Source organism: Cajanus cajan, chromosome 1, assembly GCF_000230855.2.
Source record: "Cajanus cajan strain Asha chromosome 1, NIPB_CcT2T_4, whole genome shotgun sequence".
NCBI classification, from domain to species: Eukaryota; Viridiplantae; Streptophyta; class Magnoliopsida; order Fabales; family Fabaceae; genus Cajanus; species Cajanus cajan.
Window position 1 is genome coordinate 88,429,697 of NC_138517.1, and position 14,141 is coordinate 88,443,837.

Below are 14,141 nucleotides of genomic sequence, written 5' to 3' on the forward strand. Positions count from 1 at the left end.
TACACTGATAATGTATAGGTGATTAACTCTTATTTTATTCATTAAAGAAAATGTACAATAGAAAAATTGCATTCGGCAAAACTTAATCTATACACAATTAACTGTCACTTTCCTATGATCATATTTTTTTCTTTATTCTATACAACTTTGTTGGATATGCAAGACTATGTAGTTCCCTGTATAATTTGGGGAGTTGCAGAAGCCTAGAAAATGAGCTTCATTTTACTTGATAGTGATCAGCAATTAAGTTATTTTATTTCTTGGTCAAGAGTCAAGACTATAGATCCCTATCAAAGTACCATTTATCTGAACTACAAGAATTACAAAGTACCATTTATCAGCAAAGATTCTCTTGTTATTCTTGTAGCTGGGTTTTCTTTGCTGTTACTACTGCAGTCTATGACAAAATAAATCAGCAATTTACTAGCTTAAAAAATCTCGGCTACAAAAGAAAAAAAAATGGTCATTTTGATCTTGAAAGTGGTGAACGCCTCACATTTAAGAAAATGTCAAATTAATTTCTAAATTTAATTATTTATTATATTTTAATCTTTAAATATATATCAATATTGTTGTAATTATAGGCACTTTTACTTTTGAATTTTGGACTTATGAGAAGTCTTTCGAATTCAATAACTAAAATAATTATAAACTCAAAAAAAAGTATCACAGAAGAAAGTAATATAATTTAATAATATTTTTTAATGTTTGATTGTGGTTATGACTTTGTTGGTCATGTAACTATTTCTTGAAATGCAAACTACAATGGAACTTGGATAGTTAAACAAGCTGTTTGTTTTTGAATGCTTTGTTGCACTGTCCACTGTCCAGTACATGATGTAATTCAGTAATTGTTTCTGTAAACATGTAATGTTCAAAAATTATATGTAGATATAGCATCTTCAATTGGATTCTTTTGTGTCTTTATTGTCTTTTACTTCAATGAAATGTGAGGAATGATAGTTAGATAACTACGTGGCGAATATTCTGCACATTATTTATGTTTGGTCTGAAATATGATGCAGACCAACCATGGTGGGTTTTGAGGTATAATGTGGATAAGACATCTAGCCTGCTTGCATTTCATTTTTTTTTAATTTTATTTTACCGCAGCTCTTGTAATAAATTATAGTTATCCGATACAGTAGTCGCTAGCAATTGTTACACATCTGTTGTATACTTTGTAATAAATGAATTATTATTTTAATTACACTTTCAAAAGTTAAATTTTAATGTTGTTTATTTAAGTGTTACCACTTAAATGACATAATATATAATATGACGTGTAAAAATAAAAATTAAAAAATATATATAATACAAAAAGTCTTCATTTTATTTATTTTAAAAAATAATTAATATTTATTTTATTAATAAAATTTATTTAAATGGATTTTTTTTGTTTGTTCGCCTCCAAATGTCATATAATTATATATCACAACATTATTTAGATATAAATAAATGTTAAAACTTAAGATCAACTTATTTCAATTTGACAATGACCAAAATTTTGTATTTTTTAAATTGTAGAAATTAAATGTCTCTATTTTAAAATAAAAGAACCAAAATTATAAATTAATGAAAATAAAGAGATTAAAATTATAATTTTATTTTAGTGAGTGATACCACTAATCATGAGAAACTCATCGAATAAAATGTGAGATGTATTAAAATTTATAATTTTCAACAATTTTCAACCAGAATATTAGTAAGAGTATCGTTAATTATTTTCTAGGAAAATTAATAATTAATTTTAATAATTTAAAAATGTATAGTTTTTAATAAATTTCAACTGATAATAAATAATGTTTAGTAACAGTGTCGTTAATATTTCTTTTTTAAATTTTTTTTTAATAATTTCATAAATAATTATAGATATATAACCAAATTTTTATGTTTTTTTCATTTATAAACTATTGTAAGTGCTACAGGGGACGCATGTTGCAAAAATGTGTGTGGTGCCCAAAAGAAAACATGAAAAAAATAAATATAAATTAAAATGTAAAGCTTACAATGTGTAAAATACACGGCAAAAAATAATAATAAATAATACCATCTTAAGATCTTGTGTATATCAAAATGAATGTTTGATATAGATGATAGTTGACTCAAAGGATGGGATATGGGGACATGAGTAGTAATCCCACTGCAGCTACTCGTCCCATAATGTAAATATTTGTTTCATACATACCTATGTAGGTAATTAAGTCAAATATATTTTATAATTAATCAAAATAATTATATTAATCAAGATACTTTATTTTATAAACTAAATTTATATGTTTAGATACTTCAATTCCACATATCTAAACATTTTTCAATATATTAAAATACTTTAATTTCATATAAGTCCAAAACAGAAGTTAATAAGGAACAATACTTTAACCTCACAATTTCAAATAAAAATTAATAAGTTAAAATACTTTATTTTTATATAAATTTAAATAAAAGTACAATAATTTTACTTTAATTAATATTTAATATGTAACTATTTGATATCTGTCTTCAATCCCATTTATTAATGTGTATAGATATGTTTAAATTTTTTTATAATTACTTATTTAATTATATATTTATCTTTTGTGTTTTACAAATTTCATCATATATATATATAAAAGAGGAGAGATTCATTTAACTTACTCTGTTCAGTGACTCATGTTCTACATCAAATTTTAATGATCTAACCATTGAATTTAAAGTTATTGATGCATAGATCAAGTCCACAAATTTTTAGAAAATTTGAAAGTCATTTGATACTTCATTTGATACTTAATGCATTGATTTGAATTAATGAAATGAAGCATCAAATAATTTTTAATTTTTTTTAAATTTTCATATTTGATCTATGCATTAAGAATTTTAAATTTAACGGTTAAATCATTAAAATTTAATGTAGAACATGATTTATTGAACGAAATAAATCTAAGTAGACTTACTTATGGAATAAACGGATCTCTCTTCATATATATATATATATATATAGTGAGAATGATTCAAATGACAATCGTATAACTTTTATTAGTTATTATATCACTCAATAACTTTTAATTAAATGTGATTTTTTTAAGTTATCGTTAGATTGAAAGTTCCTTACTTTTAGAGTATATACAAAATTATATATTAATTAAAAATAATTTAATACCTCATTCTTATAAAATAAAATTGACATAATATATACAATTTAAAATATACTAAAATATCAATATTTTGATTATTATTGTTGTCTAATTTTAATAAAATTTGATATGTGATATGAAATTATAATTTAGCGGTTGGATCAACAAAATTTATATTAATTTAAAATTATTAAACAGTATAATAATTAGTAAAAATTATATTAGTATTGTTTGAATTATATATATATATATATATAAGAGGTCGTATGAAAAGTTGAGATTACTGCCTTGAGTTCAATTTTTTTTCTCTAATTTTTTATTATAAATATATTTACGAGTTATTCCTTATTATGTAAATTGAATTAAGGAGGAATGTTATGACCAAAATAATTTACTAGGTCTTTTAAAGGTAGTTGATTTATATTCCTAAAACCGTCGTCTTGCATTTATGATATTATTAAATTTCAAATTTTCCATTTCATTTTATTTTTTTTACAACTGGCTCATCTGTTATTTTTTTTTTCCTCCTACTTTTTCGTATTCTTTTGAAGGCTCGTAAAAAAATCGTCAAAAGTAGATACTTAAAATCAAATTGTTACACTGGATAATACTATTAAAGTGTAATTATTTTTATTTTCAAGTTTATCATTTCATAATTTTTATTTACTTTACAAAAATAAACTATTGTTGCTTTTTATTAATTATTTATTCTTATACTTTGTAGTAATAGACAAAGACAAATAGAAAGTATGAATATGGTTTAAAAAAATTAATATAAAAACGTTGAATACATAATTCAATCTCCATGTTGTGTTCTTAATAAAAAATTTATTATTCATAAAGAAAATAGAAATGACTTTAATAGGTGAAAAAAAGCATAGAATAATCACTTATAGATGAATGATGATATTAATAACATGACGTTCTAATTTTGATAATGACCAAGATAAAAAATTTAAATGAAGATAAAATATTAGAAGAGAATGTTGAGCATAAAAACACTTCAAGTGAAATTCCTAGCTAAAAATATTTATGATTTAGTGTAAGAAGAAAATGGTGTTGAAAATTTTAGAGATTTAATGATAAAAATAGCGTCACTAGATTAGATATGACAGTATGCAATAGTCAAAAGCTAGAAAAATGAATACGATTTCTCAACTAAAAGAAAACTAAGATTAATATAAAATTTGATAGTTTATACAATATTAAATATCTTTGAAAATTTTGCTTGAGGCAACAAAATTCCTAATTTTTGTCATCCTAAACTTAATCGGCCTTAGGAATTATAATTAGAAAAAAAAATTAAATGAAAATAAAAAAATAAAGACAAAATATCTGATCAAATTCTTTTAATTGAGAGAAGGTTTAATAATTAATTAATTTTTTTTATAGAAATTAATAATTAATAAAAATTGATAAATATTTCTTACATAAAACATGTTGACCAAAAAGTACGAAAGTGTAAATATATACTTTTTTTGCAGATATAATTTTAACTATATGAATTCTAACCTTTAAAAATTGTTTCATTATAAGTTAAATGAAAGATAAAAATTACTTTTGAAAACAATTTAATTGAAATAGGTTGATATCATAAAAAATTATTTTATAATTTAATTAAAAATTATTAGGTAATTGAAATTATTATTTAAAATAATTCAATTTTCTATTTGGTTCTCAATATATATTTATAATGATAATATACAAAATCAAACTCTTTAAAATTACTTGTTAGTGGAGGTTTAGTCCTTAACTACAGGACATTCGAGTTTTATACATAGATTGACTAAAAAACTGGAAAAAGGTTTTTATAATATATTGTTATAATAAAATCCAAGAAGGCAGTTCTTGAGACATTGACCTGGAGAACAAAATTACCCGATCTTAAATCTAAATGTGGCGCTATCATAAGACGTACCAATTGCGAACCACGAGAAAAACATAGCATTAAACAAATAAAACAAAGCAAAATCCAAAAGCATGTGTGATGTGTGAGAGAGTGAAGCCCACAACTTGTTGAAATAAATATACCCAAAGAATATAGAGAAAGTAGTGGAGGGTATAAGCGTAATTTGGGGTAAATTCCCCGTATAAAAGTGGAGAGAGAGAGAAAATAGGGGTAGAGAGAGAAAGAGAGGAGCCGTAATTAGGAAAACAAAATACAATTGTCAATTGTTTCATTTCATTTCATCATCGTCCATTATTTTTTCCCATTTTCTTTTTTCTTATGATGTTTGTCTGTTGAGATCTTCTTCTCACTTCAATCTCCAAACCTTTCTCTGCGCAACAATTACAACCCCTCTTATCTAAATTTACATTCTTTTTCCCAACCCCCAATTCTCGCCGGAAAACCACTACCCCTCCATACCCACATCGCCCAAACCAGTTTTCCGGTACCCAAAAGCCCCTTTTCACGCCCTACACCCATCTTTCGTTCCGTCTTTGCCGCTTTTTCCGCTCGCCGGAGAGCCTCGCCTTTTTTTTTTTAATTTCAAACAAGGGCGGCGTTTGCTAACGTGAGCCGGGTGCGCAGGATATTGTTTTAAAAAAAAAAGGTTGTTGTGGTTTTGATCAGAGGCGTACACGTGGACGGCGATGGGAACGGAGGTGATGGGGAGGTGGGGCACCTGGGAGGAGCTCCTACTCGGCGGGGCCGTTCTCCGCCACGGAACCCGAGATTGGAACGTCGTCGCCGCCGAGCTCCGGGCCCGAACAGTTTCTCCCTACACCATTACTTCTGAGGTAAAAAAAAAAATTAATAATTCAATTAATGAATTTGAATTTTTCTTTCTTTCTTCTCTCTAGTTTTTTTCCCAAAAAAAAAAAATCACTTGCATTTAATCTTTTATACTTAAATGCTCATTTATAATTTTCTCAAGAATGGGACATATCTTTTTGACTATAAAAAATCTTATATTAATATAAAATCGACGCAATTAATATTTTATGAATATGTTTTAATAATAAAAAAAGTTACTAGCAGGATTGATGTTGAAAGATTTAGAATTTATTTCCTTGATGAATTTTGATTATTTATATTTTTGGTAAGAGATGATTTGAGCATTACGACGAATGATTTTGTTATGTGTATAAAAGTGTTTTTTTGTAATAAAAAGGTAAATTGCATTGTATTTGTTAAGTTGCTCCGCATGGTAGCGGAATCTTCTAGGTCATTTTTTATATTATAAAATAACGGTTATCGTCTTCTAGTATTTTGCAAGGAAATGCATTTTATGATGGGGGTATAAATGGAAACCTAGAAAGTAAAGATAAGGTGTAAAACTAAAACCAAAAGCAGGTAGCTTAGGAGTTAGGAAAATGAATATTCATATTCAGCCTTTATTTTATTTTATATTATATTATATTTTTGCGTTTAAATAATTCTATGGCACAATGCAACCATTACGCGGTCGTGACTCGCGCGAGCCATCTCTCTTGACTCGTTAACCTTGCTTTTAATTAATTTCAGTGAATATAATAATAGGTTATTCCTTAAAACAATTTAATGAGATGAATTATTAGTCAACGAATGTTTAGTCCGTTATAAAAAATCATGGAATGTGTTAATCGAAAAAAGAAAAGTGAAAATCAACGATTGTGACGCTAAGCCAATAGCAAGTGTTGGACCTTGCTAAGTAAAGAATATTATTAAGTAGAAGAAATTTTTTGGAATGACGATTCAGTGGATGACACGTGTCTTATGCACAATGGGTGGCATCCACGTGCCAATTGTTCTCTTTCTCTATAAGTGCTGATCACTTGGTCGAAATGCGTAACACATTCTATCTGCATCATGATTTTCACATGGTAACTGAGGTGGCACACAACATCCTTTTTACTTGTTTGTTTTATGATATCATATGATGAATGATTAATAGCCAAATGTTCATTTTATAATTATATATGCTAATCAGCAGCATTGGCACATGCATCATGGCTCATAAAACATCCTACTTAGCATGCCCATTTTGTGTAAAATGTCCAGAGGTTTACTTTTTTTTTTTGCTTTAATTAATAAAAGAATTGTTAATGGCCAAACGATACTCTGTGCGTTCTTGTCTGTTTGACTCAGTTTGCGTAACTGATGCTATGACCTGTATTTGAATAGTTACAGTTTCTTTTTTTAGGGGGCGGTGTTGAAGTTTGCATTACCTATTCTGCGTTCATAATTTTAAATGTTAACCTAATTGTTCTATAGAGTTAGCACAATAACCTTAAATTTAAAATATTTGTTGTTTAGAAAACTTTTAAAGAGTTTCTCTATGGAAAATAAATAATAGAGAAACTGTTAAAAACTCTTTTAAGCTTGTTTTTAAACAAGCTCTTATTATAAAATAAATGAAAATTAAAATGGTACTTTATGCTGTATAATATAATTATCAAGAAAAACCTGTGAACTAAAAATAAAAACAAAAAGTAAATCAAATACCACCATAAGTTTTCTTTAAGTTCAGTTAGTTGGTGAGCATAGGCCAAAGCCTTCGAGATGATTTTCCACGGTTTTTTCTAGTATAGGGACATATTTAGTTTTTCAATTAAATATGAAGTGTTTGATTTGCTTCATACTCTTTAACAAAAAATGAAGGAAAATTATTTGGTGAATGTTAATTGTAGTAGGGCTATTACTTTTGCAGGTCTGTAAAGCTAAATATGAAGACTTGCAAAGACGTTATGCTGGGAGCAAGTATGTAGAATACATTTCTTCAAAAACAAATTCCATGTTGTTAGTGCATTTTTTCAAGCTTTAGATTTAGAGTCTATTTGAATACAAATTTAAAGGAGTTTTTGAATGTTTCTATACTGAAAATAATGAGCTTTTTTAGTAGATAAATTTTTAAAATCTCTTTTAAATTTGCATTTAAAGATGAAATATCCTTTGAAGATTTTCATAGAAGTTGTCTGTTGTATCTCATTGTATTGTGGTAAAATGGCATTCTCAGGGCTTGGTTTGAGGAGCTTAGGAAGACAAGAGTAGCAGAGCTGAAGAGGGCTCTGGAGCTATCTGAAGATTCAATTGGGTCAGTAGCATTTTTTTGTTGACCACGAGTGGTACTCTAAAATTCAGAGTCATGGTGGGGGTAATTGTTGGAAAACTAGTACACTTTTTGGTGTGTAGTTTACAAAATACCTTTGTTTCAGGTCTCTCGAATCTAAGCTTGAAAGCCTCAAGGCTGGGAAGAATGAGAAAAGAGATGATTGTCATGTTGATAAAGGATCAGGTCATCCAAAGTTACATGTAGCATCACAGAAATTGGAGAGAGTTGAATCTTCCACTAAAGAGACATCAAAGGATGGACTATCTGCTGGGAGTTTCACACATGAAACCAGGACAAACTGGTCTCCTGAGTGTCCACTTCCAGCTGAAGATATGGAGGCTAAGCCTGAGGTTTCGCACTCCACTGAGCAGGATAAAGTTTTGAGTGTAGATAAGTTGGCACATACCATATACGAAGGACATGGAGGAAGTTTCAGAAAACGGAGAGGGAAGAGGAAGCGGAAGGATTGCGGCAGGAATATGAAAGAAGCTAGTGTGGGGGAAAGTGATTTGTTGGATTCAGCTGACGTGGTTTCCCGGTGTAAAGAAAGTTCTACCAGCAACTGTGGTGAAGTTGCCAAATCTTGTGGTGCAGATGATCAAAATAGGAACCTGAAAAAGGAACGCGTGGAAAACATTATGGAGATTTTGGATTCTGTTTTTGAAACTAAAGGTGCTTCTGCCTTCCGTCGCAGACTTGATAGTCAGGTATGTGTTATAAAAAAGTCTCATTTTGTTCCATCTATGGCTAGTTTTAGTTTTCTCACCGTAAAGCTTTTGATGATAGGTCTAGTAGTTTCATAGATGCAAATACTCTATAGATATAGCAAACTACTTGTAGATAATGGATTTTGACCTTTACCTAGTGGATTGTGATAGTTGTTAACTGTTCTCTTGTATGTGTGTGCTCGTTATGAGAATTGTACATTTTATTCTCTAGTTTAGCAAGGAATGGGGGGCAATAGGAATGAATACAAATTTCACTATCTTTATCTTTTTCTACAATGTACTTACAAGTGAAATTGGAACTTCTCTTTTCTCCGTTTTCATCAGCACATCATTAAGTATATAGAATTTGCATATCTTTGCATTATATTTTTTTTGAAACTGTTAAGAAGTGGAGATTCAAGGCATTAAGCAGTCACAAATTAAATGACTTATGCACTACTATTTAACAACAGAAGAGAGGAAGGTACAAGAAAATGATCCGGCAGCACATGGACTTTGACACTATAAGGTCAAGAATTAGCAGCCAAACAATTAAGTCAAGTGTAGAACTTTTCCGAGACTTGCTTCTACTCACTAACAATGCCTTAGTCTTCTACTCCAAGAGCACTCGTGAATACAAATCTGCCCTTCTGCTAAGAGACATTGTCACTAAAAAAATGAAAGAAAGTTTGAAGGGTACAAGCACCAAAGCCACCATACAAGCTACTACTAATGAGCCTATTAAATTACCTGTGCAAAATCCTCATGTGAAACCAAGAAGTGTAAGGCCAGGCAACAGAAAAATAGTTGCAAAAGCAGTTGGTGGCAACAATTCTGCATCAGGGGTGTCACATGGAACTAAAAAACCTAGTAAAGTTGATTCTCCATCTTCTGTAGAATCCTTAACTGTGAAGAAGAAAGGTTTTGGTCGACCAAAAAAAGTTGGACGTGGGGCTGCAGGTCAAAGGCCTGCAATACCAACGAAGGGAAAGAAAAGAGTTAGAACAAAGTGATACTGATAGTGCTTTAACCAATAGGTTTCTTTGTACAAAGATTTTTCCATTTTGGTTAGATATTTTTTGTTTGTTTGCTTTAATGAACGACCAAGGCTCAGGCAACATGCAGAAGAAACTTGGATTAGTTGCAGGACTGGAGGGAAACTAACTACAGATATTTGATGGAATAGTTCTAAATTATAGTAACTGATGTAGAGAAGTTTCCGATGGAAGTAGTCACCTTTTTGCTTTTATACAACATTTAAATCTTGTAAATTGTAAGTACAAATTTTGATTGTAGCAAAAGTGTACTAATTTTGATGGATGAGCATGTTAACGCGGGTGATTAACTTGATTTTTGCTGACCTTTTTCTGCATGTTGGTTCTTCATTGATTAAACTTTTATGTTAATGTTACTTAATGAACTAAAATTATGAAACAAAAAATAGGTATGCAGAAATTAAGTAAGTGATCAATTATTTGTTGCTCTATCTGAATATCTTAAGGTGACTAACTATAACTAAAATGATGAAAACTATTTAGGCATTTTCAAAATTAAAATAGATAAATCAATCTACTTGTACACTTTTTTTATAGACCAGAATGTTCATGGTTATACTTTTTTTTTTAAAGTTAAAATTCTCATATTTAGCTTTTTCTCAAGGTATACAAGTGTTTTAGTTCAGAAATACTCTTTAAATGAAATAAGATAATTAGATACACTTCTTTAAAATTTATATTTTAACATTTTTTATTAATAAAATGAGAATTTTTATTATTTAAAACAAAATCTATTATTTTTTAGATAAGACAAATATATAAAAATAATTTCATACTCGACCTTAGTGTTTCCTTACTCCTAAGTTTCCTTTAGTACAATAAGAAAATCAAAGTTACATAATCATTTAGAAAGAAAAAAAATTGTAAGTCGAATAATTTTATTAAAGTGTTATGCAAATACGAATGAAATGTCATCAATTTGACTTTTGAAAAAGTAAAAATTACTAAGTTGTAATTAATTATTAAGCACCCTCAATATAAAGTCCTCACAATAATCAAACAAAAGTTAATTCGAAATATTATCACCAACAACCTATTCTTCATAATTTGGAAAAAGTAAGGATTACGAAATCATCTTCAGATGTTTCTCAAGCACAAGCTTCTTGCAATAGTTAAAAAAAATAATCAAAAATAGTCATTACCAACAACTCATTTTTGAGAAAATAATTGATTCATGACAATTAAATTTAAAAGTAATTGAATTTGATTATTATTAGTTCGGTGTAAATTATTTAAATGGTAATATGTAAATATATAAAGAGAGATAATATCATTTATAAATAATATTTTATGACATTTATGTATATAAAATAAGATAAATTTAAAAATTAATGCAATCAAATTACAAGTTTGGATAATTTTATCGTAAAAATATTTTCCTAAATTTTAAAGTTATAAAATATATGTGACTATTAATAATTTTATTTAACTTTAACATCATAATTTTCTCATTATCTTTACGGCGTACTAAGTTATTTAATGCATTGAGTATTAATAAAATTACAAGTGAAAAAAAGTTGGTGTGAATAAAACTTTTCCTAGATGAATTTGGCATGCTTTAAAAGTTTAAGACTAACCAAACCTATTACATTTTATAGACTAAGGTTATTTTTTAGGTTTGGCCTAACTATTAAAAATTTTGACTTAACTTGTTAATCCACTTAAAGACTTATTTTACATTAAAACTTTTTCATAGGGTTGACATATTTATAAATAAGTTAATTCACTAATAGATTAATGAAAAGAAAAAAAAACTACGAAAATTGAAATCATTCTTATTCAAAGCATTCCACATATGTAAAAATATGAAGGATAGATTTTGTATAAATTGAGCATGATTTGTTTATAAGATATTACTCTACTAACTTTCATCATAACTTATTTAAAAGTCTATTTTGTATTAAAACTTTAAAATATGAATTAAATTTATCTTTTAACAAACTCATATACTCAAATTTTTAATAAATAGGTCAACACACTTAAAACTTCAAAAAAGAAAGAAACAAATAACTATGTGATTTTAATAGGTGATAAAAATTATATAATAATACTAATAATTTTTTATTTATATTTACTTAAATATACTAATTTGTTAGGCTTAAAATACTTTTTAATAGTTTAAATTCTAACTATTTTCACCAAATAAACTATTATAAATAAAAAAAAACTGACATATTTTATTTGTAAAAGTAACTTAACCTAACTTGGATTTGACATAGAAGAGACTATATTAACCTAACTTGACCTTGTAGTTAATAAGCTTGACCTATCCTCGTCTTTAAATACCAGCTAAGACAATAACTTATATTAACTACATTTTTTTTTACTTTTATATTATTTCCTCGCCATATGTATTAATAGTATGAAAATACTAGATAAGATAACAACACATATTGACTATATTTATCCATAGCTTTATGTTATCCTTTCGTTCATATTGTTATTAGAATAGTTTGACTAAAATATATATTTTATTTTATTTTTGGTTAAGGAAATGTTATTTATCCCGTCTTTTTTTTCTCTTCACACTACTCATATTTTTTGTAATTTTTTTTACACAAAATTTCTTTGACTGAAACTCGTTTTTGCTGGGTATAACAACACATCAGGAACTAGTTATCCGTTGTGTATATAAACCAAATATTCAACGAAAACTAACTTCCATTGAATCAACAAGTGGGAAAAAAATGAAATGATGAAGAGAAGGAAAACTCGTCATAGTAAAAGGACACAGAGAAACACGAGGGTGACGTATTTAGGAGCTCTACCAAAGAGAGAGGGGTAAGGAAGAAATGTAACATTGAAGATAAGAAAGAATATAAAACTCAATTAAAGTAAAAAAAAAAAAAAAAAAGTCACATTCAAATATATTTTTTTTATTTTTATATTGAAATATGTATTTTTGTGTTGAATGTGATTTTAAATTGGTATTCAAATATGCATGAAAAGTTTAGGAGGAGGTGGGTGTGAATAGACAGGGATAGAATAGGAATTAAAAAATAGAAAAAGGGTAGGTGGTGTGAAGAGAAAAGGGAGGGCTGTGAATGTTGAGCCCTTTTGATAAGCTGTACATAATTAATAGCGGTCCAGAAAAATTTATAAACGAGCATGGGCCCAAACCTATATTTGGGCCATACATAACTATGAAGCTTGGGCGGAATTTTTTTCCCTGCAGCCATTTAATTTTCAGCCTATGTAACAAGAAAACGAAAACTTAAAAACAAATAGCTTTATTGGCCTGTTTTTTTTGTGTGTCAATTATTGGCCTAATTTAAGCTTAATAAATATAATTAATGATTCTTTAAGTAATAAATGTATGCATAATCATATACACTTATATTTAATAAATATCTACTTTTTTTTTGTCACATTAAATTATAGTTTGAATTTATAATTTGATTCCACCTATCAAAATCTTTTCTCTCTAACCTAATATTCATAACTTCAATACATACCATTAATGATTTACTTAGAGTTTTTTTTTTTAAAATTAAAATACTACTACAAATCAATTAATAAGTTCCTGACTAATGAATCGATGAAATATTACACATGTTACTAGTCTGTGAATAAAAGCTAATTCATTTGATACTAGTTAGCACAAAATTAAATTGTTTTAGCAGATAGTATAATTTTACAAAAAGCATTCAAACATGTATGTATATTGCATGAACAGAAAATAAAATAAATAGTTGATTAAAAGTATAAATTAAGAATTTAAAAAAGAAAGATAAGAGTAGCTTGTATTATTGAGAAAATAATTTACGAAATATAAAAATAAAAAACATATAAATTTAAGAATTTAATAAATAAATATAAGACTGTTATTGATTGAGAATAAATTAATAAATTTAACTATTTTAAAAATAAATTATAATTTAATATATGGAGATGAATTATGTAATAACATAGACGCTTAAAAAAAATTTCAACGAGACACTTTGATCACATGTATCCACATCGCTTAGACGCGTTCATGTTTTTTAAAATAAGAATTTAAAAAAAAAAATCAAAATTTGTGTATTTTGTGTCTGGTTTCATTACGTAACGGGTGAGAAGTCATTGTTTAATAATTTGAAGTAATCCTGGATACCTCCAAATAAAAATAAAAATTGACATAATATTTGGTAAGGTTCACATACATATTTATCAAAACTTCGTCTTATATAAATTTTATCCGTTTTTATTTTTTTTTTTATAATTAAAATGTTAATATAAAGAATCTCTTAT

The 14,141-nt window shown here is 27.3% G+C and overlaps 1 protein-coding gene across 2 annotated transcripts; it reads left to right on the plus strand.

The window, feature by feature from the left end:
- Positions 1-5,223: 5,223 nt before the first annotated feature.
- On the plus strand, positions 5,224-10,206 carry LOC109803972 (uncharacterized). Of its 2 annotated transcripts, none has more exons than XM_083066843.1 (5): positions 5,224-5,855; positions 7,748-7,836; positions 8,054-8,131; positions 8,253-8,856; positions 9,330-10,206. In XM_083066843.1, exons 1-5 carry the CDS (start codon positions 5,709-5,711, stop codon positions 9,867-9,869), a joined length of 1,458 nt encoding a protein of 485 aa, XP_082922969.1. In that variant the 5' UTR covers positions 5,224-5,708; the 3' UTR covers positions 9,870-10,206. The 2 variants fall into 2 exon arrangements, with proteins under 2 accessions (XP_082922969.1, XP_020221280.1); XM_020365691.3 differs by having other exon boundaries at positions 7,748-7,797.
- The last annotated feature ends 3,935 nt before the right edge of the window (positions 10,207-14,141 follow it).

Coding starts and splice junctions, on each gene's coding strand:
- LOC109803972 (XM_083066843.1), top strand. CDS start 5,709: ATGGGAACGGAGGTGATGGGGAGGTGGGGCACCTGGGAGGAGCTCCTA. Junction 5,856..7,747: donor CCTACACCATTACTTCTGAG/GTAAAAAAAAAA, acceptor TTACTTTTGCAG/GTCTGTAAAGCTAAATATGA. Junction 8,132..8,252: donor CTATCTGAAGATTCAATTGG/GTCAGTAGCATT, acceptor CCTTTGTTTCAG/GTCTCTCGAATCTAAGCTTG.